General features: G+C 45.1%; 1 protein-coding gene across 7 annotated transcripts in view; it reads right to left on the bottom strand.

Moving 5' to 3' along the window:
* Nucleotides 1-18,880, bottom strand: part of ACVR1 (activin A receptor type 1) — a 210,253-nt gene that overhangs the window by 113,042 nt on the left and 78,331 nt on the right. For 4 of the 7 annotated variants that reach the window (XM_061608735.1, XM_061608734.1, XM_061608738.1 and 1 more), the window contains one exon: nt 14,787-14,887. The exons of 2 other annotated variants lie outside the window; for them this stretch is intronic. Coding sequence is in view for 1 of the 5 variants with exons in the window: in XM_061608731.1 (XP_061464715.1) it covers nt 10,705-10,739 (35 nt within the window). In the remaining 4 variants the exon portion in view is untranslated. Of the gene's footprint in view, nt 1-10,704; nt 10,755-14,786; nt 14,888-18,880 lie in introns of those variants that run through there. One more of the 7 variants, XM_061608731.1, reaches the window with a different exon arrangement.

Raw genomic sequence — 18,880 nt, 5'->3', positions numbered from 1 at the left:
CCAGCCAACCTCTTAAATGACTGACAGGCACAATCTCCAGGCCTGCATTTGGGAATCCCACTTGCAGGCTCTTGGGCCTAGAAGCCATAAGGATGCAGTAATTGCCTCTCATGCCGCATATACACAACCATCACATCCCCGTAAAGTTGCCAGCTTTTCAACTGCCACTGTAGCTGATGCCTTTAACAGCAACAGCCCATCTGTGACTATAAGCCCTAAGACTGCAATCCAATACACACTTACCTGGGAGTACATCCCCTTGAACCCAGTGGAGCTTACTTATGAGTAGACATGTATTGGATTGCAGCCTAAGAGTAGGAAAGAGGTCAGGTGATACCTGGATGAGGACAAGCTGACGCCATGTGTCCATGTTTGTAAACACTGCATGTTATGTGTTCACATGAACATTTAGACCCATGGAACTGGCACTTTTACAAGTGCCACATAATGTTTGTTCCACACGTGCAAGGAATAGATTATTCAGTGTGGCAATACTTACACCCTGGAATGGCCTGCCCATTAATATCAGGCAGGTCCTTTTGCTGTGTTGGGTTATATTCAACTAAGTCCTACTCAGAGTAGACCCACTGGAATTAATGAACACAAGCTAGTCTTGCCTATTAACTTCAATGGATCTACTCAGAGTAGGACTAGCATTGAATACCACCCATTGTTGTCGGCACCTGCTAAAAACTTTTTTGTTTAGGCAAGTCTGCCCAGAAATATAAAGCTGATATGTATTTTAATACACAATTTTATTTTATAATGTGTATTTTTTTAAAAAAAAAACTGCTGGCTTTATATCTTGAAAAAAATTAGGTCAGCTTGTTTTTAACATCTGATTTGATCAGTATTTGTAATGTATATTTTATGTAAACCACTTCGAGGTTTTGATGATTAAGTGGCATATAAATCCTGTTAAATAAATATCTGTCACTTGCTAATTGCTGCCAGAGGCATGGCTTAATGGCTACAAACTCCCCTGGTATATTACAACACAGTTAGCAAAGATGGTATATTATTACTGTTATTTTACTTACGGTGCTATACACATACTCTTATTGATGGTATATCAACATCCCCTGTGTCACTCTAGTTCAGCCTTTCCCAACCAGTGTTCCTCCAGATGTTGTTGGACCACAACTCCCATCAGCCTCAGCCAGCATTGCCAATGGTCAGGAAGATGGGAGTTGTGGTCCAACAACATCTGGAGGCACACTGGTTGGGAAAGGCTGCTCTAGTTATTATTCCTGCCAGTTCCTACTGTAGCCTTTAGCTGTGGATATTTGCCCAACGGGAGTTATCGGTACTGCTGAGATTGTTCTCTGATTTTTCCTTCCTCCAAGCACTTCAGGGGAAAAGGGAGTGGAAAGGTTCAGTGGTAGAGCATCTGCTTTGCATGCGGAGGGTACCTGGTTCAATCCCCAACATCTCCAAGTAGGCCTGGGAATGTCCTCCATCTGAAACATGGACAGCAGCTGCCAGCCAATGTACACAATACTGAGCTACATGGGCCAATGCTCTGACTTGTTCTAAGGCAGCTTCCTATGTTCCTGTGTAGTCAGTATGGTGCAGTGGTTAGAAAATTAGAATTAGACCAGAACTGCTTGGGTTCAAAGCTATGGTCATCTAAGGTGACCCTGGGCCGGGCACAGAGCTTGGAAGATTACTTTTAAAAAGTAATAAATTACAGTTACAGTTACATAACCCAAAAAGCAGTAATTACCATTACAATCACAATTGCTCTGAAAGTAGCTGATTACTTTACTTTTTCTCAAAAGTAATCACTACAGTTACATCTTAGTTATACACACACACACAGAGGGTAGTAGAACCAGGGACAAGACAAGCAGGCAGAAAGAGTCACTGAGAGCCAATTTAATCTACACATGACATTAATCATATGGTTTGTCCTTGAGTGCACTTTTTTCTTTCAGAAATAGCCAGTGTGGGGGTCTGACATGGATTGGGGCCCTGGTGTGGCAGTGGAGGCATTTAGCCCTTTGAGTCCAGAACTGCATCACTCCTGCCCCTGCAGTTTGTTTGGGGGGAAGCTCCCATTCACCCCAGTGGGAGCACAAAGGCAAAACCAATTTTAGGCTGCATTCATTAGAACTGGAGTTTGCAAGTCGTAAGAAATAAATGTTCACGTAATTCTGCACTAGTCAGGCCTCAGTTGGAGCATTGCATCCAGTTCTGGGTGCTGATCTAGACAAATTGGAATGGGTTCAGAGGACAACAATGGAGATCATCAGGTGTTCGGAAAATAAGTTATATGATGAAAGTTTAAGTGAACTGGGTAGGTTTATTCTGGAAAAGGCTTGAGTGGGGGTATATGATGGTAGTCTTCAAGTAACTCCAGGGTTGCCACATAGAAGAGTACAAAGACCTCTGGGTTAGGACTGGATCTAATGGGCTTAAGTTACAGGAGGGTAGATTTTAGTTGAGGGGGAAATGTCCCAAAAAGATAAGAGTCGCTTAACAGTTGGACCATGTACCCAAGGTCAGCTCCCCTCCCCTTGCCTGGAGATCTTCAAATAGAAGTAGGTCAGCCATCTGTTGGGGATCTTCTCTCTCTGGCTTTCTTGCATCAAGTAGGGGCTGGACTAGATGACCTACAAGTCTCCCCTTCAATTTTGTGAGTTTTAAGTGCTTTGAACACTCAAAGCCACATAATAAATAGTAATTGAGCTTTAGACAGGAAAGAACCCATTGCCACACCACACACTTTAATATTAATAAAAAAATTGATACAAGCAAAGTTTTGGGGGTTTTGTTTCCTTTTGTACAATGATAAATTAGAAATTTACAATAGATGTAGATATTCTTCTATACAATCAACAAAGAAAAATAATATCAGTGTCCATTTACCTTAAAAAGTTTCAGGAATAAGCAATACTGTCCTTAATGGAACTCACATAAAACATGTGCCTCTGTCTCAAACACCTTAAGAAACCTGCAATATTGGAACAAGGAAAGGCAAACAAAAAAGTGGAGGAAAAGGGGAAACCATTCCAGAGCAGAAGAGAACTTCTGAGCAGGCAGGTTGAGAGAGCGGGGTGTGTGGAGGCAAGTGAGGGAGTGAGGGAGTGGGGGGCAGTAGGGTGACTGAGCGAGCAGGGGGGCGAGTGAGCAGGTGGGGACAGTAGAGCGAGTGAGGGAGTGAGCAAGTGAGGGGGCGAGCGAGTGGTGGGGTGGTAGAGCAAGTGAGCAAGTGGGAGGGAGAGGGCGGGGTGGTAGGGTGAGTGAGTGAGTGGGGGAGGGCAGGGGGCGAGTAAGGGAGTGAGCAAGTGGGGAGAGAGAGCAGGGGTGGGGGCAGTAGGGTGAGTGAGCGAGTTGGGGTGAGAGAATGGGGTGGGGGCGGTAGGACAAGTGAGCGAGTGGGCTTGCAGGTGGGGGGGAGGGAGGGCAAGCAGAGATCCACCATCCAGAGTCCAGAGATTACCTCTGAAAGCTGGAAAGGGTAACCCTAATTCACACACACACACACATCATCATCACTCACCTCCACAGCACTTCATCTCCATTCTGCTGCTGCCTCCTTCTCCTTCATCCTTGCCCTCCGGCTTTCTCCCTCCACCGTCTGTTTTTGAAGCAATTTTTTTCTCTCTCTCTCCGCTCCACAACAGTCTGACTCTTTACCTCCTCCCTCGTGGCCTCCTAACACAGAGCATGAGGGAAGAGCAATGCTGCGCAGAAGCCCAGTGTGAGGCACATGTCTTTCCTCCACCAATCAGAGGAGCAGAAGACTTCCCCTGCTCTCCCCCAAGTAACACTCAAAAGTAACACTGGAAATGTTACAGTTGCAGCTCAAAAGTAAGGAAATGACCACTTGTTCTATTACCAGCAAGATGTAACGAAGTTACCCTCTCGTTACTCAAAAACAGTAAAAAATTACAAGTAACTTGTTATTTGTAATGAGTTACTTCCAAGCTCTGGCGAGCCATTGTCTTTCAGTCTAACCTACCCCTTTCTAATTGCATTGTACCATATTTATGAAATTGCAATGTTACAGATGCTGTAAGCCACCCAAAGTGGTGTATTTACTGCAGAAGAGTGGGATATAAATGCTCTAATAATAAGAGAAATACAGCACGTGCACACACACACACACACATTTTGCTCCACAAGTAACTTTTTTGCTCTTGCAGTTTTAATGTGCATGAACAGCCAAGTTTAATTCATTGAATAAATTATATCTGAAGACATAATGATGATCAGTCTGGGCACAGAAGCGTCTCCGTGCGGCAGTTTTCAGCCTATATGAACTGAGTCACAGTTTGTGCAGATGAATAAGAGGCTCAGGATGGAAATGCTATCACCAGAATGCAAGATGACACAGCTATAATATCTAGGAGGTGTTCTTTAGAACTAGCTTGAAACGTATTGTGGCTGAGGTGGACTTTTTTAGTCCAGGGAACAGAACCTGCACTTACATCAGCCATTTGCACTGTGAGTGTCCCACATCAATTGCATACCAGCAAAGAGCATTACCCACCCACCCTTCTTTATATATAAAAAGAAAAGAAAACAAGACCATATAAGGTTGTGGTTGTCCTCCTGTTTGTTTCTTTATACATTCTGTATATCCCACAGTGCCAATCGAACACGGATTGTTTGTTCATCTCTGGTCCTTCTGGCTTAGTTTGTGCCCAAGCCCCCTCAAACTTGGCTAGGAAAAATATTTTCCTTGGCTACTGCTTCTGTCATCTGGCATTTAAACATGCACTTGATCTCTCTCCCCGGTAACTTCTCTAACAGCAAAGTCATTTAGGTTCCAAGGTTCCTTTTAAAACATATTATTAATGCCCCGTTGGCAAGCACAGCTGAACACTCCACAAATTAATTGCCATATTCACTTCAGACCTGTGCCAACAAAAAGAGCATTGAATTTAGTCCTATAGTAAAAAGTGAATTAACGCGTCCATGTTCTAATATTGCTCACGATCCACCAACTGCTGTCGGGCAGCATCTGTTCATTGCATTGGAGGCTCTGCTGGGCTTCTGTACAGTTAACGACAAATGGACGTTTGCTTGCTGTAGTAGTCTCTCCCCACCACCACCGCCAGTATACCACCACTTGAATGGGAATCTAAACCTAAACCAGTAATGGCAGTGGTGGCTGGTCCATTAGGGTGAATGGGACACTGCCCCACCAACCTCAGTCTACCCTTAGCCAGCCCTCATTTGCCTACCTCCTTACTTAACACCAGTCCAAGGCAAGGCACTACCTCCTTCCTCCTTAGCCTCAGTGTTGCCTTTGTAGAACTCAACAGGGAAGAAGATGGGGGATAAAGTTAGAATTGGTTGATTCTGCCTCTCTTTTGCTCTGGCTCTACCTACTGTCAGGCTTCCACCTTCCACCCCACCAGCCCCAATGGGCACCATCCACCACTGATTAATGGAAAACAAACAAATGCTTAACATGAGAAAAAAATCTGCGTGGGAAATGGTCATTTGTGAATATACCCTGGGACTGTGTTTGCACTTTACAACTAGCTTACAAACTATACTATGATATACCACTGAAGAATTTGCGTTTCAGTGGTGGTAGCTCTGTTTACGAATCCTAAACACCAATTGGATCAGAGGTGGGGACGGAGAGAGGGAAGATGCTAGCGGAACAGCCACATATCCAATTTGTGCTCATCAAGGAGAGGGGAGGAAAACACCCCAAAAATAGAATACAAAAATAGTGCAAAAATGACAGACGTACCCCAGTGCCCTTGGAAACTCAGCAAGTGCCCATCAACCAGGAACTGTGCCTGTGCCAGCATCAGTGCCTACATGCCACACACACACAGAGGGACACAATGAACAGGGACACACCCGCAGCACACACCTCTAACTTGCCACATATAGAACACAATAGACAATGTGACAGTGTCCTGTCCTTCCCAGGCTCCTTCAGGAGGAGAGACTCCCGAGCAGAAACACAAGTGAGGGCAGCACAAGGGCAGTATCCAGGGTCAGTCCAAAGTTGGAGTCCAGAGTCTACCTCAAAATCAAGGGGGTCAGGCAAAAATCAGGGTCAGAAGCCAAGCAGTCTGTAAACCACACAAGCAATCTTTAGACGGGTCGGGTACAGAACTGAAGTTCTGTTGTTCCAGCAGCCTTTCCAGCCTAGCACTGGAGTTTTTATGCTGGAGTTGCTGAACCATACTCCAAACCTCAGCTGACTCCTATTGATCATCTGTACCCAGGCCTTTACTCCTGAGGAGTATGGGCCTGTAGTCAGGCACTCCTCCGGATGGGCCAGGTCTCCATCTGGTGTTGGGCTTGGGAACTATTCAACCTCGATGTCAGAGGCCAAACTTGCCCTGGGTGCAGACAGGCCATCCTGGACCTCATCACAGAGCCTTAGCTCCTCATCCTCATATGGGGCCTGAGCCAGGGCTGGGTCCAAGACCAGAGCCTCCTGGTTTTCCTCCAACAAGGACTCCTCTGATAAGGACTCCCCTGGTTGGGAGACAGACAGTGCACTAGCTGCATCCACTTCATCAGCCCCAGTGGCGCAGCCAGCAAGGATCTTAGTATAACGAGTTCTCAGCCATCCCTACAAGCAGAAGTTCAAATCCCTTTATGCTTCTCACAACTATCTAGCAACCCATGTGACCAAGTCTCCTGTTCTATGATGCCTGATAGGTCAAGCCTTGCTGGGCAGTACCCCACCAGGACTAGTTGGCCCTCCTTAGCATCCACTCTCTCTTATCATCCATTCTCTCTCTCTTCTTCTCCATTCTCACCCCACCACAACTGAGTGCCTCCTATGCCCTAGCACAGTAGCACCCACAAGAATTATTGTGCACACTGAGAGGTCTGCCCCTTTCACAGTCTAGGGAACCTGAATGAGCACAGAGAGGGGAGACCATTGCTTGTGAGCTCATCAAGCTCCCCACCCCACCCAAGTCCCATTCTGAGACTAGCTGAAGCTAGATCAAACTAAGGTATGGGAAAGGGACCCTTATCTACCAACCTGTAGCAACAAAGATCCAATACATGTGGCAATGTCAAAGGCTTTATTGAACAGCATCTGGGATAGAGGAGATTCTGAAAAGGAAACTAGTCACTCCAGTAAGGTTTCTGGACAGATAGCAGGGGAGAAGGTACAAAGACTCATAAGGCACCAGCTCCAGATTAGGAACACTTTCACATGTGATGGAGGTTGTAAGGCATGAGTTGCCCATGTGGTGCCTGTGGGGGCACCTGTGCCCATAGAATAGTTCCCTGGTGCCTGCAGAGTCCTGTCCTTCTACTGTATCCAACAGAAGTTTCTTTCCAAGGATAACTGCAGTAGGGATGGAGTTCGCTATCTGATTTCATTGTTTTTCAATTCGTCAAATGGGCTGCCAGTTCCTAGTCACTATAAATTGTGTCCCACTAGTTATAACGATTTCCAGTTCTCCTTTTTTTCATTTTTTCAAAAAAATCAAGCAATTTTCTCAATTATTCCTTATGCTGCTGTATGTTTATATAATGTATACAGCAGCAGCACATTACAAAAATAATGTAAATAATTTCAGATTTTTAAAAAAATTAAGGTGTTGCTGACAGCCACGAGCACACATGAAGAGTGGGAGCCTGTTCTACAATGAGATGAACTTGCAGATTATCACAGAATTTGATACCAAATCCCATTTTGCAAATATTCTATACAGGAATACCCAGCATTAACGTACGCAATGGGTCCAGAGCGAGTACGTAAACCAAAAATGTACTTAAAGTGAAGCACTACCTTTATTCACTTATCGATGCATATACTGCACTGCAATCGTCATATATGGGCATAACTGATGTAAATAACGCATTTATAACTAAAATAAACACAGTAGGCCTTATTTTAAGAAAACGTTTGTAGTTGGAAACTGATTGGGCGGCAGCGTCATGCCGTTAAGCGTCCATTCTTGCGAAGCGACTGTACGTAAACAGGTGAATGGTGCTACTGTAAATATGTCCGTACTCGCGAGTGTCAGTAAAGTGAAGGTCCGTATAGCGGGGTATTTCTGTACCATCCCTAAACTGCAGTGGGGGGGTTGTGAGGGGTGAGTTTGTGGTGGGGTGTTACAGCTGGGGAGGAAAGAGTTAAGAGGGTGTGGGGAAAGACATGGGAGACAGCTGCAGCAGTTATCTAAAACTAGCTGTGCAGAGCACTCTGACCTGCTGGCAGCCCCCAGTGTTGGAATGAGTGGTGTTGCTGTTGGGTGTTTGTGCCTTGAGTCCTTAGGCAGAGGAACTGGTGGAGTTCTTGGGGGACAAGTGTTCTAGGCTATAATGCAATAACATTGGGGAAGCATTGCAGAACTAATAAAACAAAATAGTCTGTATAAAGCCACTGCTAATCCACTTTTATTGCATCGATGTCACATTTGATACACCCACACCCACACAGCCCAAAAAACACCAGCCTAGAGTGGTCACTAGTAGCCATATCCACACCCTAATAAACACATCAACTAGTGAATAAGTCCTGTTGAACTTTGCAGGAGTAAACCTACATGAAGTTGAATTGTGAATTAAGCCAGAGCAAGTGACTGCATCAGCCCCAAGTTTTGAATTTGGGTTCCATTGACCTACCCGCATAAGTTGTAATAAATATGAATAAAATAAAATAATGCTACATGCCCTTTGCTTGAGGGCTAGAGTGGAATACATGACAAAATAAATATTTTTGTTTCCCTAGCTGCTGGCAGGAAGTTTTATTCATTGACTAAGGTTTTGTTGTTGTTAAATAAAGTCTGAGGTCTGTTTACTGTGATGTTTTTGAACAGCTGGAAAAGAAAAGACAGAAAATGCTTGCGACTAATTTAATACTGGTCATGCCAAGAATAACCCGGCCATATATCAGACAACAGACAGAATGACCCAGTGAAGGGCGGAGCCTTCTGAGAAACTGCAGTGATGATTATACCTTAAACAAAGTGATGGAAAGAGGCTACATTTTAGCAAGTCTCCTTCATGCAGCACAATTATGAATTGTTGTAGACTTTCTTGGCTATCTACCTCCTTCCTTTTCTGCAAGTAGTAACAGCAGCAGCGATCTACCTGTCCTCTGCAGCCCATCTCTTTCTTTTGTAGAATCAAAGTTTTGCGGCTAATAAATTAAGGGCTGAATATCCTGCTCACTGTACCAAGCAGTCATTGTTGCTGCTCAGCTTTGAATGTTATTTGGGTAAGTTTGGACCAAAAGCAGGAATAGCAATTAACATCCATAAAACATGTCATTCGTGCTCGCTCGCTCCTCCAAGTCCTCAGCAGCAGCTGTTTTCAGGCAGTTTGGAGAGTCTGCTTGAAACAAGAAATGGATACAGCTCAACTCTGTGGCTTTTCCCACAGATTTATTTTATGTCTTGGAAAGTTAATAAGCACAATTAGCAAATGGAAATGGATTGTGAATAAGCAAGGTTGCATGACCAGTGCAAAATGGAGCATATCCTGTAAAAAAGAAGTCATTTCTGACTGTAAATTGTATTAGATGATCCTGATAAGAATTTCCCTTGCTGCTTTATCTCATGGCCTCCAAAAATGTTTTTGTACTGTGGGGCATCATTACAACATGCATTCATTCTGCATTCTTCATTGGTATGTCCCAGTATACGTCCTACGCAATGGCAGACCATTTGGTTTGATGACTTTCTAACAGAAGCTTTCTAAACTTCTTGTCTTCTACAAAAGAATAGTTTCAGCAGGTTGTACTAGTTTCTCAAGCTCAGCAGCTTGCTTGCCTGCTGACTGATTGATTAATTGATTGATTTCTGACATTAATATACTACTTTTCGCCAAAAAGCAGTTTCCAGGGCAATCAGCAAAACCAGACAAAGTCAAAAATATTTAAACAGTAAAGCAAATAAAATGTCACAAAATCAACATGACAACAATATTCCAGTTTCATACTACAGCACAATATTATCCCATGATCAACAGGGAGCTCGCTCCAGTCTGCCATGAGATACATTTTGACTAGGTAAAGGGGAAAAAAACTCCATAGGAGAATATGATTAGTGTGTATGAGACCTATTGCTATAAAATTAACATTAGCCTTGCTGGACCATTTGGAAAAACCTCAAAGTTGTAACCTTTCCTCATTGTGTGTGTGTGTGGGGTGGGGGTTCTCCAAGCCCTTGGCCAGGACAATATTGAAGAAGTCACATAACTTCTTTCAAATCAGGGCCCACAAGTGAATGTAAGGTTATTGCTCCATGTCCACCATGCAGCCAAGGAAGGCTACAAGGAAATGAAGAATACATCAGTTGTAGTCCTAAGTAATGCACAATTATATACCACAGCTGCACCTATGTTTCAGGAACATAGACTATAACAATCAAGGTACACTGATATTAGCAAAACTGCTAATGCTATAATAGGATCCAGTGCATACACAATGCACTTCTTTGGCTACATGCCTCCACTGGTTGTGTGACATAGTAACTACTTTTGCTGGTTGTGGCAAACTTGCTGCACTGAAACTTGTACAGGCTTGCCTAGAATTCAAGATGGCATTTTCACAACTTGGAGAAACAATCATTGCACCATCAGCATTCTGTGTCAAAGATGGCATAGTAGAATCATATCAACTGACACCTTGCCTTGACTCCTTTCAGCAGCACATTCATCATGCTCATTACCAAACCTTTGTTTAGAAAAACTTTCTGTCCCAGTTTCTACACATTTCTAGTCCAAATGGCTATGGATAGCAGAGGTACTTACCAAACAGTGGGTGACTGGAAAATCAGCACTGGCATTCGTTCTTGAACAGGTGTCCTACAGGTGTAATCAATCTTGTGCTTGCAGCAGAGATACATTTAAAATGCTTGCAGATAGCAGTTGCACTTGCAGATTGTGACTGTGGTGCAGTGGATGAAGACTTAAACCTGTATTTTTTGTGCTACTTTCTGGGTGAAAATTCCTCCTTCGAAAGTGCTATTTGTCCTGTTAGTAAAAACATACATGCATACAGGCTGTCTATATATTTTTACTAATGGGACAAATAGCAGCTTTGGGTGAAGGCAGGACAGGGAAAAACAATTAAATCCCTTGGTCTTAATCCTGATAGGATCCCCCTGTGGCTGTAAAACAAACTTTAAAGAGGCATTTTTTTATAATATGTAGCTTGGCTCCTTTGTCAGTAGCAGATGGCATGGTGGGGCACTGAGACTCAATCATGTTGCTGCTGCTTACTTCTGCTTCCTGGTAAGCAGCAGCGATGTGACCGACTAGAGGTCATGTGAGCACCAGTGCCCTACAACACTGTCTGTTATTGCCTTCTGGTATCTTTTGTAATAAACTGCACGCACGCACGCACGCACGCACGCGCACACGCGCACACACATGGGTTGCCAGGTCAGAAGCATCCCAAACCCTGAGATTTCAGGGGCAGCCCTTACGATGTCATAGGGGGTAGGCCCTAGTGATGTCATAGGGGTGGGCCCTAGTGATGTCATTAAGCATGATACATTACACATCAACCACAGTTGCTTGGAGCATACTACTCAAACAAAAAAAATTCTCCGACTGGAAATGAAAATAGAAATCTTAGCTAAATGAGGGTGTTTCCGGGTCCAGCTGAAGTGATGGGATAATTCCTTCTCACCTGCTTAGAGAGTCTGGGTCAGAAACATTTAATCTGGCCTACTTGCTTCTGACAAGAAGGGTTTAAGTACTCTCAGGCCAGGCCAGTCACCAGAAGGCCATTGTAGGAAGAAAGCCTAGTGTTGTGGAGATGTTAGATGGAAGCACTCAGGAGTAAAGATGGATGCCCCTGAAGGCTGCAATTCTAAACACACTTTCTTGTTGTTGTTATGTGCCTTCAAGTTGATTACGACTGTGAATCAGTGACCTCCAAGAGCATCTGTCGTGAACCACCCTGTTCAGATCTTGTAATTTCAGGTCTGTGGCTTCCTTTATGGAATCAATCCATCTCTTGTTTGGCCTTCCTCTTTTTCTACTCCCTTCTGTTTTTCCCAGCATTGTTGTCTCTTCTAGTGAATGAGGTCTTCTCATTATTTGTCCAAAGTATGATAATCTCAGTTTCATCATTTTAGCTTCTAGTGATAGTTCTGGTTTAATTTGTTCTAACACCCAATTATTTGTTTTTTTCACAGTCCAGGTATGTGCAAAGCTCTCCTCCAACACCATATTTCAAATGAGTTGATTTTTCTCTTATTCGCTTTTTTCACTGTCCAACTTTCACATCCATACACAGAAATCAGGAATACATTGGTATGAATGACCCTGACTTTGGTGTTCAGTGATACATCTTTGCATTTGAGGACCTTTTCTAGTTCTCTCATAGCTGCCCTCCACCTTCTGATTTCTTTACTATTGTATCCATTTTGGATAATGACTGTGCCAAGGTAATTATCCTTGACAAGTTCAATGTCCTCATTGTCAACTGTAAAGTTACATAAATCTTCTGTTGTCATTACTTTAGTCTTTTTGATGTTGAGCTGTAGTCCTACTTTTGTGCTTTCCTCTTTAACTCTCATCATCAAATCATTACTGGTTTCTGCTAATAGTATGGTATCGTCTGCATACCTTAAATTATTGATATTTCTCCCTCCAATTTTCACACCTCCTTCATCTTGGTCCAATCCCGCTTTCTGTATGGTATGTTCTGCATACAGATTAAACAAACAGGGTGATAAAATACACCCCTGTCTCACACCCTTTCCAACTGGAAACCAATTGGTTTCTCCATATTCTGTCCTTACAGTAGCCTCTTGTGCAGAGTATAAATTGCACATCAGGACAATCAGATGCTGTGGCACCCCCATTTCTTTTACAGCATACCATAGTTTTTCATGATCTACACAGTCAAAGGCTTTGCTGTAATCTATAAAGCACAGGTTCATTTTATTCTGAAATTCTTTGGTCCGTTCCATTATCCAATGCATGCTTGCGATATGATCTCTGGTACCTCTTCCCTTTCTAAATCCAGCTTGGACGTCTGGCATTTCTCGCTCCATATATGGTAAGAGCCTTTGTTGTAGAATCTTGAGCATTACTTTACTTGCATGGGATATTAAGGCAATAGTTCCATAATTAGTGCATTCCCTGGGATCCCCTTTCTTTGGAACTGGGATGTATATTGAACGCTTCCAGTTTGTGGGCCATTGTTTAGTTTTCCATATTTCTTGACAAATGTTTGTCAACATTTGGACAGATTCAGTCTCAGTAGCTTGTAGCAACTCTATTGGTGTGCCATCTGTTCCTGGTGATTTGTTTCTTCCAAGTATTTTAAGAGCAGCTTTCACCTTACATTCTAAAATTTCTGGTTCTTCATCATATGGTTCCTCCGTGAATGAATCTGTCAACACACTTACTAAGGGACTAAGCCCCACAGAACTGAACAGGACTTACTTCTGAGTAGATATGGTTAGGATTGTGCTGTTGGTAAGGTTTGACTAGGGATTCTCTGCAACAATATCCATATCAAAGCAGGGTTGGCAGCCCCCTTCCTGGAATGCCCTGCCTGCCTTTTAAGGTGGCTGCTCCAAACTTCTTTACAGACTTGACCCTTCACTGCAGAGAGAGGTTTGAGAAATGAGTAAGAGTTAAGAAGATGCTCTACTCTTTCCTGCCTGCTCTATAGGCTGCTATAAACTAACCTTGACAGCCAACCCAATTCCAGTGAGTAACAGCTGATAGAGAGAAAACACACATGGTTAGGTCTACCTTCACAGGCAGTAGATTGGGAACAACAGCAATTAAGCCACACTTCCCAGTATGTGATTTCTCTTTTACTACTATTGGGCAAGAAACAAACTATCATGCAAATAACAAGGTGCATCATCAGTGAGTTTAAGGGGGTTGAGCTGATCACATGGAACCACTGTTGTTGCTTCTATGGATGACAGGGAGTGAGGATAAAGTTTTATTTATTTATTTTATTTATTTTGTTCAATTTTTATACCGCCCAAAGCCCGAAGGCTCTCTGGGTGGTGCACAGCATAAAATTATTACAACTATAAAATACAATAAAATCACAATAAAAACATCAAAACATACATTTCAAACATTCAACATCCTAAAACATTATTAGCTACAAGTGAAATATGTTAAAATAAGTTCAAGTATTAAAAATATTAAGAATATTAAAATGCCTGGGAGAATAAAAAAGTTTTGACCTGGCGCCGGAAAGATAAAAGAGTGGGCGCCAGGCGCACCTCGTCGTGAAGACTGTTCCATAATTCGGGGGCCACCACTGAAAAGGCCCTAGATCTCATTGCAACCCTCCAAGCCTCTTTGTGGGTCGGAACTTGGAGGAGGGCCTTTGATGTTGAACGTAGTGAGCGGGTAGGTTCGTATCAGGAGAGGCGTTCCGCCAGGTACTGTGGTCCCGCACCGTGTAAGGCTTTATAAGTCAAAACTAGCACTTTGAATCTAGCCCGGAAACAAATACGCAGCCAGTGCAAACGCACCAGAACAGGTGTAATATGCGCGGACCACCTGGTCTTCGTCAGCAGTCTGGCTGCAGCGTTTTGCACTAGCTGAAGTTTCCGGACTGTCTTCAAAGGCAGCCCCACGTAGAGTGAATTGCAGTAATCCAGTCTAGAGGTTACCAGAGCGTGCACAACTGAGGCGAGGTCGTTGCCATCCAGATATGGGCGTAGCTGGGCTACCAACCAAAGATGGTAGAACGCATTCCGTGCCACCGAGGCTACCTGAGCCTCAAGGGACAGGAATGGATTGAAAAGAACCCCCAAGCTATGAACCTGTTCCTTCAGGGGGAGTGTAACCCCATCCAGAACAGGCTGAACATCTATCATCTGGGCCGAGAAGGTACTCACCAACAGCGTCTCAGTCTTGTCAGGATTGAGCCTCAGTTTGTTAGCTCTCATCCAATCCATTATCGCGGCCAGGCAACGGTTCAGCACATCAACAGCCTCACCTGAAGAAGATGAAAAGGAGAAAGAGAGTTGCGTGTCATCAGCGTTCTGGTGACAACGCACTCCAAAACTCCTGATGACTGCGCCCAGCGGCTTCATATAGATGTTAAAAAGCATGGGGGGCAAAACCGATCAATGTGGGACTCCACAATGGAGAGTCCAGGGTATCGAGTAATGCTCCCCAAGGCCTACCTTCTGGAGACGACCCGCCAAGTAGGAGCGGAGCCACTGCCAAGCAGTACCTCCAACTCCCAACTCCGCGAGTCTTCCCAGAAGGATACCATGGTCGATGGTATCAAAAGCAGCTGAGAGATCAAGGAGAATCAACAGAGTTACACTCCCTCTGTCCCTGTCCCAACATAGGTCGTCATACATGGCGACCAAGGCTGTTTCAGTGCCAAAACCGGGCCTGAAACTGGATTGAAATGGATCAAGATAATCGGTTTCATCCAAGAGCACCTGGAGCTGGCTGGCAACCACCCGTTCCAAGACCTTGCCCAAAAATGGAACGTTCGCAACCGGTCTGTAGTTGTTCAAATCATCTGGGTCCAAGGAGGGTTTCTTCAGGAGTGGTCTCACTACCGCCTCTTTTAAGCAGCTAGGGACCACTCCCTCTCTCAAGGAGGCATTTATAACCTCCCTGGCCCAGCCGGCTGTTCCATCCCTGGCAGCTTTCACAAGCCAAGAGGGGCAAGGATCTAGTACAGAAGTGGTTGCGCGCACTAGTCCAAGTACCTTGTCAACGTCCTCAAGCTGTACCAACTGAAATTCATCCAGTAAATGAGGACAAGACTGTGCTCCGGATACCTCATTAGGTTCAACTGTCATAACACTGGAGTCTAAGTCCCGGTGGATGCATAAAATTTTCTCTTGGAAGTGCCCAGCGAACTCATTACAGCGGGTTACCGATGAATCTTTAATATCCTGAGGGCTAGAATGTAGAAGCCCTCGGACAATTTTAAAGAGCTCCGCTGGACGGTTGAGAGATGATCTAATAGTGGCAGCAAAATAATGTTTTTTCACTGCCCTCACCACTTCTGTATACAATTTAGTAGAGGCACTTACCAAGGCATAGTTGCATCCGTCAGGAGTACGCCTCCATCTGCACTCAAGCCTCCTCCTCTCTTGCTTCATCGTTCTCAACTCTGGGGTATACCACGGAGCTGCATGAGCTCTGCATAGGAGAAGGCACGCAGGAGCGATCGTGTCTACAGCCCGGGTCATTTCCGTGTTCCACAGTTCGGCCAAGGCTTCGACAGGAGCGCCAGTCTTATCAGCGGGAAAATCCCCCAGAGCCCTTTGAAAACCTTGCGGATCCATTAGTCTCTGCGGTCGGACCAATTTAATAGGTCCCCCACCCTTGCAGAGGGAAAGGGTCGCTGTTAGCCTAAACTTCAGCAAGCGGTGATCTGTCCATGACAATGGAGTCGATGAAAAACTCCCCACCTCCAGATCACCATCTCCATGTCCGGTGGCGAAGATCAAATCAAGAGTATGCCCCGACACATGCGTCGGGCCAATGGCAAATTGAGACAGCCCCATGGTTGCCATGGAGGCCATGAAGTCCTGAGCCGCCCCAGATAAGGCAGCCTCGGCATGGATGTTAAAGTCTCCCAGTACCAATAGTCTGGGGGACTTCAACAGTACCTCCGAGACTACCTCTGTCAGCTCAGTTAGGGAAGCTGTTGGGCAGCAGGGTGGGCGGTACACCAACAAGATTCCCAGTCTGTCTCCTTGACCCAACACAAGGTGGAGGCACTCCAAACCAGTCGTCACCAGGACAGGGTGCTTGATGAGCGAGAGAGAGTTCCTATAGACCACAGCTACCCCACCTCCCCGACTCTTGGATCTACCACAGTGTTGAACCATATACCCAGGTGGGCAGAGCTGGGAAAGAGCAACGCCTCCCTGATCACCCACCCAGGTCTCGGTTACACATGCCAGGTCGGTGCCCTCATCCACAATTAAATCGTGGACGAGGGAGATTTTATTGTATACCGACCTGGCATTTAAAAGCAACACTTGGAGATCTGAGAGCTGGCTGATAGGACAACCAATAGTCCTGCGGTTGTGAGGAAAACCGGAACAAGGCACAGGCACAACTTGTCTGGGACGAGTTCCCCTTATCTGGCATGTTCTCCTCACAACGCCATACCTCCCATTACCCGTCACTACATTAATTGGGGCCCCGAAAGTCCCTCCGCTTGGGACACTGTCCTCTCTCCCAGGCACATAATAAAATACACGTAAATACACACTCACGCACTCAAATACACATTCAAGTCATTCACACACACATAGTCCACAGGTTCATTACACATAAACCCAAACTTACATATTCATATACCCATTCAAACTCATTCACGCTAATCACAGTCCACAATTAAAACAATAGCAACAAGTATTCGAGCACTCAGCACTCGCACGAGCAGGAACAGCAGCAGTCTGGTTTGGCCGGAATGGTAATATGGCCAAAATGATGGCAAACAACCGGAAGCTGCAGTACTAATAGCAGCAACGTCCGTAATCAGGCCGTCTATCCCACATAGGATAATAATAATAGCCCAAGTCACAACAACAATGGTGATGGCACACACCCCAAAAAGGAGCCACGGCCACAGCCAGACCCCGTCAGTCCACAACCAAGCAGCACAGCAGCAGCAATTTCAAATAGCAGCCGTGACGGTGACGCACACTCCGCTCCCACCAAGTCTTGTCGCCGCCGCCACAATTTTTGTTCTTAATTTCTTTCCTTTTCTTCTTCTCTTCCTCGGTTCCACTTCCAAGCCCGCAGAAAGCGCTGCCGCCAGCACAAACGCCAACGATGAAACAGGCACGACGATCCTCAGCTCAGGCCCACCGCACCCCGTCCGATGCCAGCCGCCTCGTCACACGAAAAGCGCCAAGGAGTAAACCGACACTGACAGGCCACAGCGGGCCAACAGAAGCAGACCAACCCCGGCGGGAGGCCCAAGCCGCGGCAAAGGACACAAAGCCAAGCACACTCGCCATCGCAGCAACAACAACCGGCAAGCGCAAAGCAGCAGGCACGGCAGCCGCCGAGAAGCACAGGCCGCGGCCGAACAACACAGGCCACACCAGGAGACCCAGCCACAGCGCCGCCGGCAAGAAGCGCAAGCCGCAGCCCAAAACGGCGGCAACAGAGGCCAGGAAACCGGAAACCCCAAACTCCACAATCCGCCACGCCGATAGAGACGGTGAGTCACAGTCTATCCCTGTCGACATTCTTATAGTTAATGTTCTTAATGCAAATGTCTGCAATAATGTGAAGAGCAGAGGATAATCAACCAGCTAACAGAGGGAAACGCTTACTTACTCCCTCCGAATCACTCCATAGATGTTCCAAGTGCTTAAAAAGATGTTCCAAGTGCGTAAAAAGTGCTGAAAATGCTCAAAAGTGCTCAAAGGTGCACAGAGATGTTAGGATGTTAAAATCTATTAATTGCAGGCGGTTAAAAGCGATTAAAATTGTAAGGGTGGCGGAACTCTCTCCGCAACGTCCTCTTACAATGCCACCATGACAGTTAAATTAAATGCAAATAGAAAAAGAAAAGACAGTGATGATTTCCTAAATGCAATACCATACCAACCACAACGAGATTCCTATGAGTAAGACAGAAAACTCAGAATCCCACAACCAGTCAGGGTTCCTAACCAAAGCTAAAAAAATTCTGGCAGCCAGTCAGCCAAGGTCATAGAAATCTCCATGCAGCACAACCCCACCCGGGGCTGCAGTTAGAGCAGAATGCTACGGCATGATTGCTGACATGAGTGAGACCCTATCAGCACATAATACCTATGCTCTGAAATTTGCACTGGTTGCCAAAAGAAATTGATCATTTAGTGTGGCAGTACCTACGCTTTAGAACTCCCTGCTTATTTATATTAGGCAGGTGCTTCATTGTATTCATTTTGGCACCTGCTAAAAACATTTTTGTTTAGGCAAGCCTACCCAGGTATGTAGAGGCTATTAC

Source organism: Rhineura floridana, chromosome 2 (genome assembly GCF_030035675.1).
Source record: "Rhineura floridana isolate rRhiFlo1 chromosome 2, rRhiFlo1.hap2, whole genome shotgun sequence".
In the NCBI taxonomy this organism is placed as follows: domain Eukaryota; kingdom Metazoa; phylum Chordata; class Lepidosauria; order Squamata; family Rhineuridae; genus Rhineura; species Rhineura floridana.
Note: the sequence above shows the minus strand (reverse complement) of the source record. Positions and strands in the feature narration are given on the sequence as shown.